Below are 23,107 nucleotides of genomic sequence, written 5' to 3'. Positions count from 1 at the left end.
CTAACCCCACCTCCTTCTAGCAATTACATACTTTATCATTCAACTACACAACACATTCCAGAAAGAATCATCATCTCTCCTTCATAAATCAGTTAGCTTGTAGCTAGCTCTCTTTCACACACTTCTTCTATCTTTTCTACATTCTCTAACCCCTCCCTTCTTCTTGACACTTCATGGCTGTTAACCAATTAGGCTAAAAGGGATGTAACACCTTCCTCTGCCCTCAATTCCCATGAAGATCCAGGTGTTTTATCTCTTCTTCAATTAGCTCAGAAGGTTGAGTCTTTCACAGGCCCCTTGGTCCAACCTTCAGCTTTATCATGAATTACAGCAGTATCAGTTCAGAAAAACACTCTTGTGCTACTTAGAAAAACACATTCCAATGTCTCTGAAATCATCCTCACATAGAACCTGTCTGACTCCATTTTATATTTCTCGGACTACATATCCCACACTGCGTCAACTCCATCACAAGCATTTTTACTATCTTGAAATAGCAACTTAAGTGGGCTGTCTGCGTCATCAGGATGTTTAGCAAAACCCATTTTCTATGGAAAGCCTGTTGCAGGTGCTTGATTGTGTGGTGGGCAAAAGAAACAATTAAATGATACACTGAGAACATTGAAATAATTAAATATTGGCCATGTCAATTGGGAAGGTCACTCAAAACTGAAATGTGTGGCAAAATGCTGTCAAACAAGCCGCTGAAAAATTTGAAATCAAAAGAATTAGGAATGCACTAGGGAAGAGAGTAGTGAAGTAGCAAGATTTTGACAGCCCGACAAATTCAGGATTACCTAACCTGCCCCCACAGTTTCTGTATCTTCTGGGTTCATATTGGGCTAGTTAGTCACCTGCATGCCCATTAACATGTTACTGCTCAAGCTTAACCATTTACTCCTTTCTCTCTCTTTTTCTGCTTAAATGGTGAATGAATGTAATGGACATGATATTCCTATTGCAGTACTATGCATATGCTTTCAGAAGTAACCACGACTGATTTAAAGAGGACTTACTCCCAGATAATGGTTTACACAATGGCAGCCTAAACCATCTTTTTTTAAAAAAAAACTTATAAAGCAGGAAGCCACAAGGGGCAAGCTGATATATCTCCATCTCTCATCATAGAACTTCTTGTGCCTCGTGGCACAGTGGTTTTCCAGGATGCAGTAACTGCAATTTTCTTTTGAGTCAAACTTCATGACTCATGCTCTCTGTATACAACACTCCCTCCATGGCAGAACTCACCCTGACAGAAAAGGTGATCAAACAGAAATATACACTGATAACAGAATATCTGTGAGCAAACATCATTTGTAAGAATCTGCTTTCCAACTCTCAATTCTTGACCTTAAATCCTGTATTAAATTCTGTAGCAAAGAAGCAACTTCACGAACAGTCTGAAATGGCAACCTGATGGATGACAAAAAGGTTGACGCCCCGCAATACATTCAACAGAAAGCTTTTCCACATCCAGGAGAACTACCATTAAAGCTATGAATTGCTCACATTTGCACTTAATGTGCCATTTGTCAAAAGTTTTTGTAATCCCCATTTGAAGACAACAGTGCAATCATCACTCTACACATTATAAAAAGATGCTTGCTGCAGCATTGGATGAAAAGAGCACCATATTTAAAAGTAGAATGCAAGCCAGTCATTCCTGAAGTGTTGAGGTAATGCCCCTGAAGGCTTGGGTGACCTTGATGATGTTTTTGTCTTAAAACCCTGGTATGTTCCATGCTAGAGTGGCAAAGCAGGTGAATGTTCACACTCTGAAAAAAAAAATTTAGTTCACAAAATATACACAGAGAAGAGGCTGTGAAAGGGGATATCAACATCTCACAGAAAAAAACATTAAAAGTTGGTTAAGTACTCTCACTAAGGAGATGTATTTATTATGTATTTGTTTGTTTTAGTTATAGACCACTTGTCTCTCATTAAGGCGACCCTTATCTCCCAATAAGGGGAACTTCCACCCTTTTTTTTCTAAATAATCACACCAGCACTATAGATTGAAATCCTGTCCATAGTAGTTCTGTGGCATAAGGCTGGGCACGTTTTTGGAAATTAAAGTGTCCCCAAAGATCCCAAAATGGTCTGAAGATCCCAAGATCCCAAAATGATCTGAAGCTCAACATCAAAAAAACTAAGATCATGGCCACTGGTCCCATCACCTCCTGGCAAACAGAAGGGGAAGATATGGAGGCAGTGACAGATTTTACTTTCTTGGGTTCCATGATCATTGCAGATGTTTACAGCAGCCATGAAATTAAAAGACGCCTGCTTCTTGGGAGGAAAGTGATGACAAATAGCTGTCTTGCAAAGCTTAGGTCCCAAAAACACCCGTTTTGCGAGCGCGGAGGGAGTTGTCAAAATCGTTGTCTAGCAAAAATTGGTTTGCGAAGCAGGGACCAAACATTGTCCAGCAAAATTCCCCCATAGGAATCACTGTTTTGCGAATCGCTATAGCGATCGCAAAAAGTCAATGTCTAGCGAAAAAACTGTCATGTGGGGTAACTGTCTAGCGAGGCACCATTGTAGATGGTTTGGGCTGCTGTTCTTTTCCTTTTTCTTATATTCTAGTCATTTTAACTCTTCAGTAAACTTTGTAAACTTCATTCTAGAGGTATTATATACCTAAGATCGCAGTCAGATCTACTGCCATCAAATGAAACTTATCAGGTCTACACCTTGCTCATACACTGTGATTGGGTTGGTTAGAATCTTGGGTCAGCTCCTCATTTTTGGCGGGAAATAAAGTCAGAGACGTATTAAGTGAACTCATGATTTGGTCTTTATTTATTTCACCCTTTTCAACATTCGTTCCAATCGGGTTGAAACAAGACAACTCTGGCAACAAGCCATAACTAGGTGAAGTAAACTCTCGCCCAAAGTCTAAAGCATTTACAGGGGTGCTAGGCCAAATAGTTCTTGATCGTTGGGCTTCCGAAGGGGCACGCTCCTCACTGCACAGATTGTCCTGCAACATGGGTGTCTCGTCCAATCTCCTTCCTTTGGTGTGTGTTGTACCTGATTACTTTTCTTCCTCTCCCTTGCCCATGCGGAAATACAATGATAGTCCACTCCTGGGTTTCTATCATTGACTCTGGTTTGGGTTCCAGGTCCGGCAATAGTCCACCAACCCTCAGATTTGGGAAATCCTTCAGCAAGTCACACACCTTTTTATATTCATCCCCTCTGGCTCTCTCCTCATCCTTCCTTTTCATCTCACCTCCTAGCTCTGCCCCAAACTACTGTTCTCCCTGGACATTTATACTTTCCTCCCAGACTGATAGCTCCTGCTCCTTCCCTTTTCCTTTCTCTCCCTCCTCTACTAGACATATTTCAACCTTCCCTTTCCTCTCTTCTGGCACAGCATCTCCATCCTCAGACACATTCGTATCACCACTTTCTCTCTCCTCTATCATGGCTTCTATTACCAAGGACGGCTCACTTTCATTCACTCCTCCTTCACATACACGTTCTGTGTTTTGCCCCAGGACTGCCAATGAAGAGGCTTATCTTTTTTTCTCCCCTGAAACCATGACTCATGCTCTCTGCCGACATCACACTCTGGACTGCAGTCCTGTAACACCATGTAGCCTCCTTCTCTGATCAAGAGAATTCAATCCAGAAGGAATGGAAATTGCTGCAAGGACTTTTCTAAAGAAATGCTTCCTAACTAAAATATTTAGCTCTCCTCTTGCTTTCTCATATATTCTTCCAACACTGGAACCAGAACCACAAACTGCTCTAGGCAATTTCATCTAAACCCCGTCGATTCCAGTATTGTTTACTGAATCACTGAGTCTTTATTGTATATATCACAATGCTCCCCCCACACACACACACACCAGCAATACTGCTTTCCACCACATAGGACAAAGAATGCTAGCGAGTACGCTAAATGGACAAAGTGTGGCCAGGAAACTACACATGACTCTCCAGGACTGATTACAGAAACCCATGATTTTTAAAAAGAAAAAAAAAACAGAATTCCCCATGCTTAGAAACCTTTAAGAGCAACCATTTAGCAATAAAATTAGATGTGGGCTCCCTTCAACTCTGTTTCCAACTCCTCACCCAGTAAGAGACTTCCAGAATATCGGATTTTATTTCATGTATTTATTTATTTATTCAATTTATATGCCGCCCACACTACCCAGAGGTCTCTGGGCGGCTTTTGCATTATTTTTGCTTTTTTCCAACCCCCAGGGCTCCCCCACCCCCTGCCGCAGTCAATTCAGGGAATGCAAAACTGATGCTCTGATCCTAAGTTTCCCTGTTCGGGCTGCACATAAGAGGCAGTAAGTTTTACATTCAGTTGTGATAGTCACAAGCAATAGACATCAGACCTAGCTTCATAAGTATAAGTGTTTTCTGAACAGCAGCACCCCTTCCCATGCTGCAGTCTGGGGAGCTTCACAGTCCATTCATATTAAAATAGTCTGCCATGCCAGTGCAAAAAAAGGGGGGGGCCTTCTGGGCATGCCAGTTACTTTGAGCATGCCTGAAATAACCCTTTTCACTCTGGCCTATATCACCCAAGGGTTATAAAAGGTTAAAAGAAAGAGAAGGATTCCCACCAAAAAGAAATAGGCCTATGCCATTGTTTTAATGCCTAACTTTCAGAGTTGAACTTTCCATATCATCAGAAAGATAGAGATATAGATATAAATATTTTGCCAAAAGACCCTCCTAGTGAATTACAAGTTCGCTTGCACAAGCTCAGTGTTTTCAGTTTGTTTAAGAAATGTACATCAGAGAAGACTTGGGTCTTGAGACCTTATCTCTTCCACTTCCAGATTACTTTGGAATCAGTGATTATCCTTTAGTGTATTCAAACCATGACTAGACACACTCTATTCTGCACTGCACACCTCTTCTCCCCACTTGCTTGTATCAGAGAATCTTTCCCACATTTTTGTTGTTGTTGTTGTTCATTTCTGCTGCTAGGCACTCATATTTCAGGCCCTCATTCTTGAGCCTTGGTCTGATGTTTCTTCACTAAGAAGCAATAAGGAACTAAATTCACACTGTAAACGTTTAAGCCAGTTAACATTTAAACAAGCACTTGCCTGGCAGTTAGTGCTTTCAGTACAGGAGGAAATCAAGATTTTAAAAACACAACTCAACCATAGATGGTGCTTAATCTCTAAGGTTCCTTAGAGGAAACCTGTTATTCTTTTCTTCATGCTTGTAACACTTTTTAGACAGAAAATGCAGATTTCTATTTAGATGTGCCACTTTCAAAATCAAGGCAGCTATAACCATGGCCAGCCTCTGCTTATGCAGAACAGAAACAAGAAGTCTGAAAATCTAAATCTTATTAGCAAATCCCATAATTGAACAAGTCTATTGAAATGAAGGGCTTACTTCACCAATATGTATAGAATTGTCTCATGAGTTACATACATTCATCAGACAATATCTATGCTGATTTCATCATACCGTATTACTGTACTATTCTGGTGGGACTAACTTCACAGTCAGCCAAAAGGAAATAATGCCTGGGTACCAAGCTCAGTCAAAATTTGTACCCCTGAGTAGCAGACCCTGTTATTAGTACATGGCCACTTAATATTCAGTACACCCATCTCATGAATCTGAGAAATAAGAACGGTTTCTCCAAATTCTTACTATGCTTGCCAGTAACCGATTTAAGAAACAAAGCCTGCATCAGCTTGTAAAAGACTTAGAGCTGTAACGCTTTTCCAGGAGCCAGCATCCAAAATGCGGGGTGTAAACAACCGAGAGCACGTGCTCTGCTGTAGAGTGACAGCAGACTGAGAGGCGAAGAGGACTCTAAACAAGGAAGCCCCAGGAGAGACCCTGGGAGGAGGAGACCGTGCCACTTTCTTCAAGTTGCACCAACCTTTATTATTATTAGCCTTTTCGCTCAAGACCGGTCCTGGCTGGCTCGTAAAGGGGTCGGTCAATGCCGGAGTGCTTCCCAGGAGCGAGTTTTTTTTTTTTTTTACTTAAAACAGTTTTTGTTCCCTTCACTCTCATAAACTCGAACCCATTGGAGCAAACTCGCGCAAACTACTTGTGCCCAGTCTTCGCCTAGCCCGGCGGCTCACTCAACCCTTAACCCACCGACTGCATAAGGCACCTGATCGTCAGCACCTGCTTCCCGCGGCACAGGATCGCCACCACGAGCCTTCTTCTCCCCGCTCCACTCTGTCTCTACCCCCTCCACCAATCCGCTGCACCTTCGACTGGAGAAGGAAAAAGGAAAACAGCCTTGGAAAATGGAAGCACTCCCGACACCTCCTCTCCTGCTCGCGGTGTGAGGAGAGGCCACCTCGGGGCGGGCAGGCAGCCGAGAAAGCGGGAAGAAGCGCGGGCACCGCTGCCTGCCTTCGCCGGCTTCCTCCCACTGCCGGGGCTCGAGGAAAGGACAGCCTTCGCGGCGGCGGGAATTTGCCCCTAGCCGGGCAAAGCCCTCGCCTTATTATTACCTTTCCCCCTCCGGTGGCTGCGCGGGTCCTCGGCTCGGCTGCTGCGGCTTGGCCGGCATACCTCCCCACGAGGAGCCTCGCCTCGCCTCCGCCCGCTTGCCCCACTCAACTCAGCAAAGCCTTCGTCCTCCAGCGCGGGAAAAGAGCGCTGGGGGAGCTCGTTTGTGCTGCAGCGAGCCAGGCTGGGGGCATCATCCTACGTGAGGCAAAAAAAAACCCTATCCTGGCGCGGACCTGCTCGCCTCCCTTGTTGCCGACACCGGGACTCGTCGCCGTCCTTTAGCGCCTCCTGCTGGCTCGGCTGGGGAAGGGCCCTGGGAAGCCATGCGGGAGACCGGCGAGAAAGAGAAAGGCCACCTGCGGGGGGAGAGAGAGAGGAAGGGGGAAACTGCTGAGGGCTCCCAAAAAGGCGCGGCAAGATCCCGCTCGGAAGGACCCAAACATCGGGGAGGAATGTAAAGCAGGGAGCTAGAGAAAGAAAGGGCCTGTCCTGAAGAATAAGGAGAAAAAAAAGTCCAAGTCATAAATAATTACTTTCCACTGCCCCCCTTTCTAAGTTTGAGAATGTGTGTTTTATGGTACTAATTAGTATTGCCTAATATTGTTGAGACCATGTGCCTTGCCTGGTAAATACCCTGGTCCATATAGTCTCTAGGTCATGATCAACTGAGCCTGTTTCCAAGAATTGGAGTGTAAATGCTAGATCATCAAAGACCTGTCCCACCATTCATATTTCTTTGTATTTATTAATGGAATAAATCAGTATAGCTTGCTTGTATTAAAAAGGAACACTCCGCATGAAGCAAGATTTCTAGTTCAAAAAGTAGAGAGTGAATAAAATGTAACTGTGATAAAGGTAGGTTTACTGTCTAGCCAAGAATCATGGGTTGAAAAATAAAAGTTATATAAATATAAGAGTGTATAAGATGGATTATATCAAAGCCCACCTAGTTCAGCATTCTGTTTATATAATAGCTAACAGCTCCTTATAAGGCAGTGGTTCTTAACGTGGGCGATAATGCCCCCCAGGGGGCGATTTCATTTTTCAGGGGGGCGGTAGAACAAAAAGGGGCGGTGTGGTGGCGAAAGAACAGAAGGGGGCGGTAGGGGGGCGCTGGAGCAAGCCAAACCTGTGAAGATGGCTGCAGCCTTTTTACAGTGTGCATGAATATATATTTTCCTACAATTTTAATTTAGTTTCAGACTTTTTGTCTTGAAATTTTTAGTTCCTGCATTTGTTTTTATGCCCTTTTTATATTTCATCTTGCGTCTTAAAATTCACTTGCAAGTAAATCATTAAATGTTACTTTTGGGGGGGCATTTCATTTTCTTGGAATTGAATTTTGTTTTCAGGGGTCATTGGATTTAAGTGTCTTAAATAAATAGATAGATAGATAGATAGATAGATAGATAGATAGATAGATAGATAGATAGATAGATAGATAGATAGATAGATAGATAGATAGATAAAAGATATCATCACCGCGGGGAGGGGGGCGATGATAACTTCCTCAATGGTTCAAGGGGGCGTTTCTTTCAAAAAGGTTAAGAACCACTGTTACAAGGCATCCACGTGGAAGGTGGGCTGTCATATGACCACATGTTGTGTTTTTTTATTATTATTATTACCAAGCATTTGGGGGCACACATTATGACAACCAGTGTCATGGAGTAGATAGTGTGGGACTAGCACTGGGGGGAATCTGTGTTTAGATGTCTGCTGAATCATGGAACCTCACTGGGGATGGCCAAGGTAAAATACTCCTAGAAACCCTGACAAGGTTGCTATAAGCTGAAAGCAACCTGAGAGCACATAACAACACCTCTGAGGCAATACTGTATACAGTATAGGCATTGTGACTAGTTGCCACTAATAGCCAGAGCTCAGGGTGTTACTTTCAAAAAGAACTTTACAGTATCACTACCTTCCCGGAGCAAGACAATCTTTCCTCCACACAGCAGGAACACTCTTTGGTTCCCTCTAGTGGCCAATTCAGATACCACACCATGTAAATATTAAAAGGAAAGCAAAGCAAAACTGCCCTCATAACTTGACATGAAAAGAAAATGGCACAAACTCTGAGAAAATGTAGCAAAATGCTTTTAAAAGCCTTTTAAAAATAAATTTTGAGAGTAATTAAAAACATTATTAATTATGCTTAAAATACCTTTGTAAGAAAGGTTACAACTGTTGGACCTCTTGAGCATAGGGTAAAAAAATGAGTCTAAATCAGTGGTTCTTAACCTTTGTTACTCAGGTGTTTTTGAACTGCAACTCCCAGAAACCCCAGCCAGCAGAGCTGATGGTGAAGGCTTCTGGGAGTTGCAGTCCAAAAACATCTGAGTAACAAAGGTTAAGAACCAGTGGTCTAAATGGAAAGATGGTAGATAAAAGTGTGTATTACATTATCAGTGATGTGGGGGATGTGGAGAGTGGATGTTTTCTTCCCCTCTCAAAATGTGAGAACCTCTACTGAAGCTACTATAAGGTACGGTAATAGCTGACAGCTTTAAAACAGGATTATACACAGAGTTTGGAAGTAACTAATTTCAAGTAGCATGGTTGCCTGTATCTCACTGCATTTTGGAGTAATAAGTAGTTTTCCGGAGATGCAATCAAAGTTATGTAACATAGTTCTTAGGGGAATTCTTCTAGCTCTTGTTATCATTTTAGTTGTCATTCTGTGCTCTTTAACTAACTGTATGCGGCCTGAGATTGTTTAGGTCTCAGATTCCTCAACCCTCCTCATCACTCATAATGCGGGCACCTAACTTCCAGCCAAGGTGAGCATCATCCCACTATCGATCCAGGGGTGGGCAATTGATTTCTATAAGGGGGCCACATGAAAAATCTGAACTGCGTTCGGGGGCCAGACCAGCTTTACTTAAAAAAACACACGAAACAGTGATATTATGATTGTTTTTATTTTAAACTTGTTACTCTTCACAAATACTAAAGAGGTTTTTTTGTGGTATGTTAAATATAAGCAACTGAGCAACTTTAGACAAAAAACTCAATGGTTTTGATGTTCAAAACTGTCCGTGGGCCGGACAGGAGCGGCTCGCGGGCCGTATGTGGCCCTCGGGCCGCACTTTCCCCAGGTCTGCCCTATATGATGTACCACTAGAGGCATAGCAAAGTTGAAATGGTGTCATCATCCACAAATATCAGCTTTCCAATGCAAATAATCCACTATTACTGTACATGATTTTTCACTAGTACAGTCCGACCCTATTTGAGGGGAGGATTATGTACAGTACTGTGTTTAAGGGGCTAAAAACTCCTGTTTTTTTCTCTGTCGTTCTCTATAGTTAGGCAATCAGGGAGTGGCATTCCTTTCTTATGTTTACTTGGGATGGAAGTTAAGGTTCAGAAAGTGGCCATGTTTTGAAAGAGGAGAGGGGTTTCTGTGAGGTCTACAAATGTCCTTATACATATTGGGAATTCAGCCCTTCTCTCCCACACTTGCTGGGAATTTTATTCTGGGGCCGAGTTGACAGACCCCAGAGGGAGCCGGCGCGCCTCCTTTCCCCCGGCAGAGGGCGCTGTGGCCTTAATCTACGACTCACCCGCCCCGCCCGGCCTTCCGGGGCGGCGAGAAGGCGGAGCTCCCGGCCCGAGTCCGCGAATGCAAAGGCCGAGGGCCACCCTGCGGGAATTGGGGACGCTGCTGGAGCCATGGAGGAGTTTCACCCCCATAACGACGAGGTAGCGGTACAAACGTCCCTCTTCCTCCCCGGAGAGTGAGGAAGCACACAGGACTGCTCGGGAGTCCCGCTCAGGTTCCCTCCCCCCACTCTTTCCTTCTGCGGGAGGGAAGGACCAGCCTTAGCCTTTTCTTCCAGCGGGTCGGGCGGGGTGGCGAGATGGGGTCGAAAAATCTTCCCCGCGAACGACTAGGAAGGGCAGGGACCCTCTCCAGACCCTCTTCCCTGCCGGCTTTTTTTGCCTGCCTGGCGGCCGCTCCTGCCTCTACTCCAGAGTTTCCGGAGACACGGGAGCGCTGACTTGCATTCACACGACCACCTGCCTGGAACTCGGGGGAAGGCAAAAGAACCCCCCCCCTCCGATGAACAAGATGGAACCTGCTTCCCAACCCGGGTCCTCTGCGCAGCCTTTCTTCAAGTCTATCAAATGGCAGATTTCTTTATTGAGCCAATCACGGCAGGCGCGGCTCACGTTGCAGCCGGGATCCGCCCGGCACGTTGTCCTTGCATTCATTGCATCCACCCAGAAACACATCATTTTGATTGTAACAGCCCGGACCAGCTCAATAGGCACCGGGGGGGGCGCGCGAAGGGGGAGAAAGGCTTATAATACAGTAGTTTTTAAAAAAGAGAGATTTCTCACTCTTTGAGGCCCAATTCATACGTGCAGTGGAAACGTGATCCGCCTTTCGAGGAAGGGAGGGTGTGGAAACACACACCTTCGTCGTGAGACTTTAATAGGATGTATTCACAGGCTGCGTGCGTGAGGAATTAATGCCAGGTTTTGTGTGTGCACCGGGAAATCTCTATCATGTGACAGCATTTGTATCTGCGTTTAGAGAGTCCACCCTTCTGTGTGCCCCCCCCCCGACCAGAAACACTGCAACTACTTGATTGTTATGTGTGTTACCGGGGCCTAATGGCTATTTCACAGTGTCAGATTGTACAGTACACACCGAGACCTAGAATCTATGTGGGGCATCTTGTCTTAACAGAGGAAGCCCTGTCTTATACATACTGTAGTCTTATCTGGTCTCTTGGTGTTTATGAATATACGTAGTGACTTTTTCCCTGTGTTCCCCATACAGATACCCACATAACAGTAACCAGTTCTTGTCATTATGCTGCAAAGCCTGCGGGAGGGTGGTCAGTCTGATAGTGAAGTGTGGTTGGATGAAGGCTATGAATTCTGATTTAGTTTAAATCATTAGTATTTAGGTGCCCTATAAAAATATGACTTTTGTGCTACTGTAGTATGCTTCTAATTCATGAGGTGTTCTATATCAGCTTTTGAATATTTTGTAGACAGCTCTAATACCTTATGAAAGATGATACAAAATATTTAAATATATTATTATTAATATTGTTACAGATGACTTTTAATACTGAAGAAGCCCACAATATTATTAAAGATGTAAGTTATTTTTTACCTTTTTGTTTATATGTGGATGTTGTGATGACAAAATGCATTTCTAAGGAACTTTTTCTTTGTTTTACCCAAAAGTGGTAATGATGGATATACCTGAATGACTCAAACTGTCCTGTATATTCTTAGGGTTTATCAGATGGACAGACCAGCTCCACTTTAACAGATTGCAGAAATCAAAACTCTCAGCATAACTTTTGCCCAGTGCAGATGAGCTCTTATAGGATAGATTTCAAACTAGCAATGCCTAGATTGTGCCAAGATCCAATCTGTTTGCACCCAATTTTGAATACTGGATAGTTAAGATTATCTTACAGTTATACAAGGCTTACATCACTGGTTCCCTCTGCTGGTGGGAGGCTAATTTTTGGCAGTCTCTTCCAACTAGATAGTCTATTTAACTAGAGTTCTGTCATTGAAAACCAACTTGAATCCAAGTCTGTAAATTAGTGTTTCTTCAGAAAAACCTGTTATATCATCACACTTCTGCAATCACAGAATAATATAGGGGGGTAACATCGTTCTCCATTTGCAGTCCTCATATGTTACCTGTTTTTCTTAGTAGGAAATGATCAATTGAGAAAGCAAAGATAAAATGGCTGTACGCTGTCTTTTCACTGCTAGTGAAACAAGTACCTCTGAACACCCCTTAGCACTGCTGTAATGCTTAGGAGCAATAAGGTTTATGTTAGCCCGTGGTTAGCCATGTTCGTCTGTAGTCTTTTGCAGCAAAACAATTAAAATGTATTGTGACACCTTAAAGCTTTTTTGGCCAAACCACTTCCTTAGATTCATGATCTGTTAAATTATGGTCCATGAAAGACTGTGTTGAATAAAATGTGTTTGTCTTTAATGTGCCACAGGATTGTTGGCTTGTTGCAAAAGTTTGCAGTGGCTGAGGCTACAGTCTTGCACAGCTCAGCTGTCTAAGCGTCTTTGAAGTTAACAGGATTTGTTTCTGTGGCTGTTTTAAGTATAGGACTATAGCAATGTTATGCTGACAGTAGCCTTAACACAGCAGATGCTTAGCATGCTGAAACAATGCGGTCACCCTCTCTGGATGTCAGAATAGCAAGAACTGAGAATTGAAGCATCAACTGTGGTATAGCCATTACAGTGGGACAGTAGGGTCATTTCTGGGGAGAAGAAATCAGAGTATTGCTCCGTTTTTTTCAATGAGAGTATCTAATACAATTTGTCACTTGCTTTCTCTGTCCAGGTGGGGGGTGGTAGTATAGCACACAATTACTGAATTACTGTATACTTTTCTATATAGGAGCTCCAAACTAGGAAAAGATACAATTAATAATTATATAAATTGCTTTACAAAACACTGCAGGACTGAATTAGAAAAGTTTGCTTTTATACCTCTTTCAATTTCAATTCATTCTCATTTTTAAACTTTTCTTTCTTTTTTTTTTCAGTGCATAGAAGGCATTCTGGGCAAGGTAGATTACAGTCATGACAGTGTCAATCAGTGGACTGCAGCCATTGTAGAACAAGCTTTAACACAGTTGGTGAAACTGGGGAAAACTTACAAATACATTGGTAAGAGCCAGTGCCCAAATCAGATATAAGTCGCATCCAAATTAGGTCGATTGAATCAGTGGGCTTTAGGGAAGTGTTGATTTGCCATTCAGTAGATTCCATGGATCTACCCTGGTTGTACCCTGTAATTGCACTCCTGCTAAAATATGTGCTACTTTGTTATTATTATTTTGTTAATTCTAAATAAGTGTGATTGGTGATTGAAAGAGGCCTGCTTTTATATGCTAAAACTGGCTACCCTACAGATAATAAACTAATTATTTCTCTGTAGAATTAGAGCACAGAAAGCACATGTGTCCTGATCTGTTACAGATTTTTGTTGTACTAAAAGAGGATATAAGGAATAGAATTCGGGACTTAAATCTAGGCGACTCATGCTTCAGTTTTCTCTAATCTCAGCAGCGTATCCTTCAGCATTTGACAAAATGATTAGAGAAGTAAATTCAGCTTAAATAAATGAGACGCAATTGGTGGATTTGAAATAGGAGCAAGTTATTTTGTTGGTAGACTGCAGTTTTCAGCAAGCCTAATGAGACAAGCCAGTGGCGAGAGACCATGGGAGTTGTAGTGCAACATCTGAAGTAAGTTCATGTTCAAATCTAAACTTTATATGTCAGGAAGCACTGTGTTTACGTTAACTATAGCGACTCTTGAAATGGGCTTTCCTCTTATTTTGTTTGCTGTTGCACTAAAGCACATTAAAATTATGATTACTTTGGAAATAAATTACTGTCATGGAGATCTTTTGTCAGAAAACACTGCTAATAATCGAGATCAGAACATTTGCCGGATGCTTGCAATGTCTCACAATAGGCTTAGAATCTTAGGATTGCCAGCCCCCCCCCCCCAAAAAAAAGCCACTTTCAGGGGGAGGAGGAAAACCTTATTGATTCCATAATTTGGAAGAAAGAAGAAGTGAAAGGAAAAAATTTTAGTCCTTGAATTTTACAGCATAATCTAACAAAATAAGTTGTTGTAGAAAGATGGGAATGTTTCCCAAATTCTCTACCACTCAGTTTTCTCAGCTACATAAAACGATAATTGGTGAAGGCTGTAGGTCTGAATGATTTATCTGTTTTTTGCTTTATTAATGAACACGGAATATTATTCCATCCTTCAGTAACCTGTGCGGTGATGCAGAAATGTGGAGCTGGTCTACACACAGCCAGCTCATGTTTCTGGGATACCACAACTGATGGTAAGTGCCACCCCGTAGAATCTCAATAGACAGCAACATTGTCTTATCCATTGTGAAACGCTGTCCAGCCCTTGAAAGACAACCATAGCTGTTTGTTTGAAAAAAAAGTTTGAGGAAAACTACATGCTACTACTTGTAGCGTGTCATTTGGTTCTTTGCGGTATTGCTAGAAATATGTGTGAATAGTAGTCGGTGTCTTTTAAAAGACTCATGCCCCCTTTCCCTTGACATCTGTACAGTTTGTAGGAAATCATCGGTAACAATAGGTTGTCTGTCATACTCTTCTGTTTCCACCAGTCAAGCACCCAGCCATGTGATGGACAGCAAATAAAAAAGAACTCCTTGCATAATTATGTCATACAGTGGTGCCTCGCTTGACAATTACCTCATTAGACGAGGAAATTGCTTGACAATGAAGTTTTTGCGATTGCAAAATGATATTTTAATAGGCAAAAATTGCTTAACGACAATCTGTTCCCTGCTTCGGGAACCATTTTTTCACTTAACAACGATCTTTACATGATCGTCGGATCTTCAGAATGGCCACCCGCTGTTTAAAATGGCTCCCTGCTGTGTTTTAGGACGGATTCCTCGCTTTACAGGCACCGAAAATGGTCGCCCTGTGGAGGATCTTCGCTGGATGCTGAGGTATTTCGCCCATTGGAACACTTTGAACCGGTTTTCAATGCATTTCAATGGGCTTTTTCATTTCGCTTGATGAGGATTTCGCTTAACAGCAATTTGAACAGAACGAATTATCCTTGTCAAGCGAGGCACCACTGTATTGGGATACCCATTGTATTGTAGTGGATAGAGTGACAGACTGGGTTTGAATCTCCGCTCAGCCATGGAAACTCACTGGGGTTGTGGAATTGATAAAAGCACTCCTTAAATATCTCACTTACCTTGAAAGGCCTATTAGGATTGCTATAAGGGATTTGGTTCCTGATAATGATGCTTATACTTATAAACAGGTGTTCAACTCAACAAACACTACAGTGGGGTCTTGACTTGAGAACTTAATCCGTGGAAGGCGGTTCTCAAGTCAAAAAGTTCTCAGGTCAAATCTGCATTTCCCATAGGAATGCATTGAAAACCATTTGATCCGTATCTGCTCTTTTCTGTCCATAGAAACTAATGGGAAGCTGCTATTCTGCCTTCGACCACTAGAGGGGGATATTTTGTTTCTTTTTTTCTTAGGTCAAGAAAGGTTCAGGGAAGGCAGGGAAAATACAGTCCAGGCAGTACTAGGCAGTCTGAAGACTCCCAGTCCACTCTCTAAACGCTGGGAGGAGTGAGGAAGCAGACAGGCACCCTTTTCACTGGCCAACAGTTAACTGAAAGTTCAAATTTTGCACTTTCCCTGCCTCCCACGTGGTTTTTTTCCAGTTCTTAACTCAAATCTAAGTATGTAAGTCAAGTCAATATTTTCCTATGAGAGTGGTTCTTAAGTCAAAATGTTCTTAACTCGAGCCGTTCTTAAGTCAAGACCCCACTGTAATCTCTAGCAGGATTTCTACACTGTCTTGATAGTTTTGCAATGAAACTCTGGTTAGTAGGTTGCCATCTGAGAAGAAACACAGTCTCACCTGTCTTTTGTTTCAACTCTGTTATAGGCACCTGCACAGTTAGATGGGAAAACCGAACCATGAACTGCGTTGTCAACATTTTCGCTGTAGCCATTATCCTGTAGCAAATGGGACAAGCTGCACTTACACCAAAGCCTTTAAGAGTATATCTATATTCTATTAAATGCTCAAAGTACATTATAAGAATTATTAGATAGTACTGTATTTATGAATTAGAGAAAGAAACCAGAAGTAAGGTTTCTGCACAAAGTTTACATATATAGTAAAGCATAATCTTTCAGTTTAGCCAACTTGCAGCTTGTTAAAGAACAAATGTAATAAGAAAAAAAACTAACAACAAAACTGCAACATTTTATGTTGCATAAAATCCTGTTCCAGGATTGAGGGCTTCTCATTTTACCCCTTCTCTACCTGGAGGACCAATGTAACCATTAAATCAAAGCGCAAAACTGCATGCTTGCATCACATTAACAGTGGTTCTTCATGCATAGAAGATCTAAGAATATGTAATAGTAAGGAAGAAAAAAATTAATTATAATATATAAGATATGGCAGTATGTTTCTGCTGAATAATAATGAATGGCAGTGCTTTAGAATAGTGGTTTTCCAGCTGTATTGTAGGGAACCCTGGGGTTTCATGAAAGCTTATCAGTGGTTCCTCAGCATAATGACAGAAAAAAAGTCTTATCTTTTTCTCTGACATGGAGGGCTTCAGGGGGCTATGGTGTGTTTTAAGGCATGACCTTGGTGGAGGCATGTTTTGTGGTGAGATCCAGTTGAGGGAGGCTTGAATCCAAGCATGCATATGGGTCCTGTGGCTCCTTTGTGGACCAGATGAAGTGAGAAAAGTTACCCAGAGAGTTTGATTTTTTAAAAAAATGCTTAGAAGAATATTTAATAGTGCTTATGACTATAGTACACTGAGCGGGGAGGGGAGATCAAGACAATTGAACAAGTTTTTAAACTATTTTCTAGCATTTGCAGGCATAATATACTTAAAAGCTAAAGTGTCTGTTTTTATTGCAAGGGGCATTGATGTTCTGCAAGTGAATGTAGTTGTTACATTGGAATGGATTGCTAGCCATCTTTAACTGAATACCTAGCCTAGGAGGGCATGTCCTCTAAACTTGGAGAACAGTGTTCACCCAACATGCAACCTTGGATTTTATGACTGGCTGCTCCTCAAATTTGATGCACCAACAAATGTGTAGGAAAGGACAAGTGGTCCTTCCTGTTGTGTCAGAAACAATAGGAAACATGAAACTGCACAGGACTTAGAACACAGTCAGGTACATATGCAAATATATTTATGATGGTGATCTAAAAGTTTAACAAAGCTGTTATGACATTGATTTGCTACATATCTTCAAGGCAGGTATTTGTAATTAAAGGCAAACATTTCAAATGAATGTTTTCAAATTCTGCTGTAGATTGTGCCTTCATTATTCAAGACCATTATAAAATGCTCTGTATGTTAGATTTAGGAATACACATTGAGGAGAGAGTATATTTTAAGCTGCACTTACTTAAGAGTGTACCCATTTTATTTAAATGTAATTAACTGTTGCAATCCAATCTGCACTTAAATGCATTCATTTTACCTATTTTATTGATTGATTGAGCGTGTGTAAAGGTCAATAAGTAAATGAAATTCTGCTAAATAGGGATTTGCTTCCAAGTAATATGAATAAGATTATGTATCTATCTTTATCATTTATACCAGGAGGTTTTGACAGATGTTGTCAGTTGAAATAAGATTTAAAGCTTGTGCTTAATCAAGAGTAAATTCTAAACGCAGTAGGAACTACATCTAAGCAAAAATCCAAAAAATCAGAAATTTTCATGCATATAATTACCATATTTTTAAGATCTATTAATAATAGAAAATTTCTGTCAAATGGGCAATCATATTAACTTGTAAAACTATTGGGGGAAGACTCAGTACTTTTGCAAATGTATTTATATATCAGCACCTTACAGCCGTTCATACAAATCACATCAGTATGCAATGACTTATACCATTACTAGGACTTGAAACACACTGTTACATCTTAGCATTCTGTAAGTGGTAAACTGAAGAAGAAACTTTAATTTGCATGTTTGAGTTGCAGGTATGTTTAGAAATGGGCTTTAACTGTTGCAGATTGGCTTTGCTTTGAATTATTGTACCATTTTATTTAATTCACCAAAGGTTTATTTCTTCTTGTAAAGATATTGATATTTATTTAACAAAAAATGTAAGTATATTTCAAATTATTATAATATAAATGAGAACATTTCTGCAGCTCCAGAATGAGTTTATAATTGCAGCAAGAGTGGTAGAATTGTTCCATGCAGTTTTATCACAGTTCTGAACCCAGAACTTGCCCTTTTTTTCTGGGCATAAACTGATTCTTCTTTTCTCTGGGACAAAAAAGAGACAATCTTAAGGAGAGCACAGTCTATGGGAGGAAGGAGTGCATTAGAATAATATTTGCATGTGTTAGGGAGGATCAAGCAGATGAGTTTTCAAAAGCACTTACTAACAAAATCTCTGGCAGAAAAGAGAGGCGAAGATACGATCCTTCTGCTAAACATTTCTTGCCATAACGAGACTAGATGTTTTTATTGTATTTGACGTATCTTAAAAAAATATACTTGAAGAAAAACTATGTTGAGAAAACACTATATAGATGCTGAAAGAGATGCCACTATGCCAAGATTGCACTAAAGATTGTGCTGGTTTTTGTCTTTGTTTTTACTTTTAAAATTCTGCCTTAGTTGTACTCAATGCCTTTTGTATGAATTAAAATAAATGCTTGCTGACATTCTCACATGTGGTTGCTTTTTTTTAAATTAGTTCATCTTCTAGTCTTTTTTGGTACTTTAGATCAGGATTTATTGTCATTCCATTATGTTGAAGCAACTCCTCTCTTAAAATATTGCCTGTCTCCTTTTTTGGTACAATCAGCTAGAAGTTCTTATGCACAGGCTTCACTGAATAGTACTGTGTACTGAGCTTCTTCTGTTGAGTCCACTGGAGCTTTCAAAGAAGAATCTCCCAGTGGATTGTCCCGGATATTTAGCACATCTTTTTTGATGTGCTGGTTCAAACTCCATTCTACTTAGTGAAAAAAAGGCAACAAAAGTAAAAGTGGTGACTTCCTCTACTAGTCTTAGAATGATGCATCTTTCATGCATCCATGAGATGCTTATTTTGTTTCTGCTCCATCAAGAGGAGTTAAATGTTGGGCCACATCAGGAGACAACATAAACCTGTTTTGCAGGGGTTCAACTTTGTAAAGACAGAGCCTCCTTGAGGCTTGAAATTAGTTCAGTCTCATGTTTAAAATTCAAAAGAACTTTACTGAGAAGTAATCTTACCCTGGGCATCTATAGAAGCTCAGGCAAAATACAGAAGGTTGGAAGAGTATGATCTGCATCAGCACAATGTATAACGTACAGAACCTCTCGTTTGCATTGTTCCAACAGTCTGCCTCCTAGTTTCATGGAGAAGCAAACGTAAGAGTGAATAGTAAAGGTAAAGGTTCCCCTTGACAATTTTTGTCCAGTCGTGTTCTACTCTAGGGGGCGGTGCTCATCCCTGTTTCCAAGCCATAGAGCCAGCATTTTGTCTGAAGACAATCTTCTGTGGTCACATGGCCAGTGGACTTAGACACGGAACACCGTCACCTTCCCACCATACTGGTACCTATTTATCTACTAGTAGCATTTACATGCTTTCAAACTGCTAGGTTGGCGGGAGCTCGGACAAGTGACAGGCGCTCACTCCATCGCGTGGATTCGATCTTACGACTGCTGGTCTTCTGACCCTGCAGCACAGGCTTCTGCGGTTTAGCCCGCAGCGCCACTATGCCCCCAAGAGTGAATAGGAAACCACTAATGCCTCTTTGGAGCTCACTCAAAGAGGTGTCACAATTTGGATAATAGACTATTGGGGATTCCCTGTGCAGGGATCATCTCACCTGGCTCCCAAAGCCACAATTGTTTTGTTTGTTTTTTTTTAATTTGTGCAAGGGACAAATGCCAACTTACCGCTACTGCTGATTCATTTGTTGATCACATTCAGCCTGTTTCCTTTTGCCTCCTTTTGTACTAAGTGCAGCTGGATATGCAGGGAAGGGGGGGGGGGGAGAAGAAGTGTGAGGCTGGGAGTACCCCAAGAGGCACTCCTCAGAGTGTAACGCCTGCCTCCTCGATCGAAGACACCAAGAGACAAATGTCTGTCTTGGGGGAAGACCTAAGGGGGCCATGTTTGAGAGAGCGGGTTCAGGAGGAAAAAGAGGAGAAGGAGCCACTAGAGGTTGATATTTCAGTGGGAAAGGGTAAAGAGAGAAAAGGAGAGGGAAAAGGGGGGAAAGGGCAGTTGGGAACTGAAGAAGAAGCTTGTTGGGTGCAGCAGGAGGAGAATAAAAGAAAGAAGGACTTGGTGGAAATAGTACAAGAAGACCCCTGGACAAGGGAGTGGACTGAGTTTGAGGTCCCTGGGGAATATGCTGGAAAGGAGTAGAATAGAAAGATCCACAGAAAGCCACTTTATTGGGGCGAGACAGAAGAGACAGAAAGAAGAAAATAGGTTTAGAGAGTGGCAGCAGCAGGGGGCGAGACAATAGACCATGAACAGACCGGTCCTGGGAAACCCCGTGGAGCAAGTCCATTCTGACTGAGGCTGAGACAAAACCCAGGCACAAAAGTAAGGGAACCACAGGTGGGCTGGGTTTTCCACCCTCCTCAATATTGTTAACCACAGATGTACCCAATGGATTGGGTGTTCCAAATGAGTGGCATTATAGAGACTTCAGTTCCTCCTCTCTACAGTTAAAGCAAAAAGCAAAGCAAAGCGTGCTGCTTATATACTGCCCCATAGCGCTTCAAGCACTCTCTGGGCGGTTTACAATTTAATTATGCAGGCTACACATTGCCCCCCCCCCCCAGCGAGCTGGGTACTCATTTTACCGACCTGGGAAGGATAGAAGGCTGAGTCAACCTTGAGCCGGCTACCTGGGATTTGAACCCCAGGTCGTGAGCACAGTTTTGGCTGCAGTACAGCGGTTTAACCACTGCGCCAAGAGGCCCTTCAGAAGGGATTTGTTATGGTTTGATGAGAAAGGAGATAATGGCATGTCCCTGAAACCAGAGACGGAATCTGTTATTAATGTTGAAATTGACAAGCTTTTGACAAAGATGTTTTGTTAGAAACTCATGGTGCCCCAGAGTCGAGATCCAGTGGAGGGAGAGAAGGGATCTACACCGAATCACAATGAGAGATTATTTCAAAGTCCATTCCTGTTCAACAGAATCATTGAGAGAGCAGGGCTGTGCATCTGGAATATGTAGTGTAAACCATAAGTTACTAGTAGGCTGCTACGTATGTAATAGGGAATTTAGGCTATTCTGGTAGATAACAGAATTTTTAAAGAGACAGGCATTTTATTCTCAGGCCTTTCTCCATATACCTGGTAGATGTGCAGATATAATAAATGATTTGCAAACAAGGTGGAGATAAATAAAAACTAATTAAAACTGTACGACCCATTTTAGATTTCAGACAGTGCCTTTTCAAGCACCTGGGATGAAGTGGATTTGTTCCACAATCTACAACATTGTAACTTTTGTGTTTACATTTTTTTAACCAAGTAAGAACCTAGATAATTATCAGCATGTCAAGGACCTTGTTTTTCAAGAGTCCTTGTTCATTCCTACAGCTTGTCCTGCCTGCTGAGGTTGGGGTTGGGGGTCATTTAAGGTACAAGTTAAAAAATGATGAGGAATATTCAAGTGACAGCATGTTATAACTACAAGTGTAAAGATAAACTCAGATATATTGTATCTTATGAACAACCAGGGAGCTGGTTGATAAGAAATCAGGAAGTCAAACAGAGTGGATGAAATTGCTTCTGCCCAAATTTGCAAATACTGTATTGTAACTACTCAGCGGGTCAAGAGGTTTCTTCTTCCCCGTCTCTTCCCTTCCTTCCCTCTGATAAGATACATTGCATTAAAGGCAGGGTATCACTTTCCATTTAACACAGGACAGTGTCAGAATCCTATTATACTCCAAATTGTGCCTGAGTGAACTTCATACCATGCCCACTCAAATAAATAGAGAAGTTTGCATTGGAAAATGTCATGCTGGTGGTGGTGGTGGGGAGGATGTTACATTGTGATCTAGATAGATCTACTGAATATCGCAAATCTGTAGTTATCACATAAATGTGAATTGGTTGATGCTTAGAGGAATACCCTTTCTTCAGAGAGAGACTCCAAATCCCATTTAAAGCAGTTCAAAAACTACTCAAAGATTTATTCTGTTCAGGATTTATTTCCTTTATTTATTTAAAATATTTCTATGCTACCTTTCTCCCCAAAAGGACCCAAGGTGACTTAGATCACTAAAACAGTATTCAAAAGCTAAAACAGTAAATAGATAAATATTTAAAAAGAATTAAACAAGTCCTATGTTAAAATGGTAACTAAGATCAATATTAAAACACCTTTAAAACAACAGAGCACAATAATCCATTGAAAACCCCTCTCGGACCACCAGTCATTAAAGACAATCCTGTTTGAAGAGAAGATCGTTCGTTTAGTCATTTAGTCGTGTCCGACTCTTCGTGACCCCATGGACCAGAGCACGCCAGGCCCTCCTATCTTCTACTGCCTCCCGGAGTTGTGTCAAATTCATGTTGGTAGCTTCGCAGACACTGTCCAGCCATCTCATCCTCAGTCGTCCCCTTCTCCTCTTGCCATCACACTTTCCCAACAGGGTCTTTTCCAGGGAGTCTTTTCTTCTCATTAGATGGCCAAAGTACTGCAGCCTCAGCTTCAGGATTTGTCCTTCCAGTGAGCACTCAGGGTTGATTTCCTTTAGAATTGATAGGTTTGTTCTCCTTGCAGTCAAAGGGACTCTCGAGGGTCTCCTCCAGCACCACAATTCAAAGGCATCAATTCTTCGGCGGTCTGCTTTCTTTATGGTCCAGCTCTCACTTCCATACATCACGACAGGAAAAACCATAGCTTTGACTATTCGGACTTTTGTTGGCAAGGTGATGTCTCTGCTTTTTAAGATGCTGTCAAGATACTGTCTCTCAAATCTGAAGAGCCTGTATTGACACCATAACTAAATCTGGTAATGGCCCAAGAACAAAGCTCAAGTGGAGAATTAATTTGC

General features: G+C 41.7%; 2 protein-coding genes across 7 annotated transcripts in view; one reads left to right on the top strand and one right to left on the bottom strand.

The window, feature by feature from the left end:
- Nucleotides 1–6,598, bottom strand: part of SYTL5 (synaptotagmin like 5) — an 83,309-nt gene extending 76,711 nt beyond the window's left edge. For all 4 annotated transcript variants that reach the window (XM_020777675.3, XM_078390489.1, XM_020777677.3 and 1 more), the window contains exon 1: nt 6,468–6,598. The gene's annotated coding sequence lies outside the window, so the exon portion shown is untranslated. The remainder of the gene's footprint in view (nt 1–6,467) is intronic.
- A 3,452-nt stretch (nt 6,599–10,050) lies between these two features.
- Nucleotides 10,051–18,749, top strand: DYNLT3 (dynein light chain Tctex-type 3). 3 transcript variants are annotated; one of them, XM_020777671.3, is made up of 5 exons: nt 10,051–10,176; nt 11,548–11,589; nt 13,026–13,149; nt 14,270–14,347; nt 15,964–18,749. In XM_020777671.3, exons 1-5 carry the CDS (start codon nt 10,147–10,149, stop codon nt 16,038–16,040), a joined length of 351 nt encoding a protein of 116 aa, XP_020633330.1. In that variant the 5' UTR covers nt 10,051–10,146; the 3' UTR covers nt 16,041–18,749. The 3 variants fall into 3 exon arrangements, with proteins under 3 accessions (XP_020633330.1, XP_020633329.1, XP_072850347.1); XM_020777670.3 differs by having other exon boundaries at nt 10,051–10,179; XM_072994246.2 differs by having other exon boundaries at nt 10,092–10,250.
- The last annotated feature ends 4,358 nt before the right edge of the window (nt 18,750–23,107 follow it).

The sequence above is a fragment of the Pogona vitticeps genome, chromosome 3 (assembly GCF_051106095.1).
Source record: "Pogona vitticeps strain Pit_001003342236 chromosome 3, PviZW2.1, whole genome shotgun sequence".
Taxonomy (NCBI): Eukaryota; Metazoa; Chordata; class Lepidosauria; order Squamata; family Agamidae; genus Pogona; species Pogona vitticeps.
The sequence above is the reverse complement of the archived record's forward strand: the minus strand, read 5'-3'. Positions and strand labels throughout refer to the sequence as shown.

Coding starts and splice junctions, on each gene's coding strand:
- DYNLT3 (XM_020777670.3), top strand. CDS start 10,147: ATGGAGGAGTTTCACCCCCATAACGACGAGGTA. Junction 11,590..13,025: donor CCCACAATATTATTAAAGAT/GTAAGTTATTTT, acceptor TTTTTTTTTCAG/TGCATAGAAGGCATTCTGGG. Junction 14,348..15,963: donor CTGGGATACCACAACTGATG/GTAAGTGCCACC, acceptor ACTCTGTTATAG/GCACCTGCACAGTTAGATGG.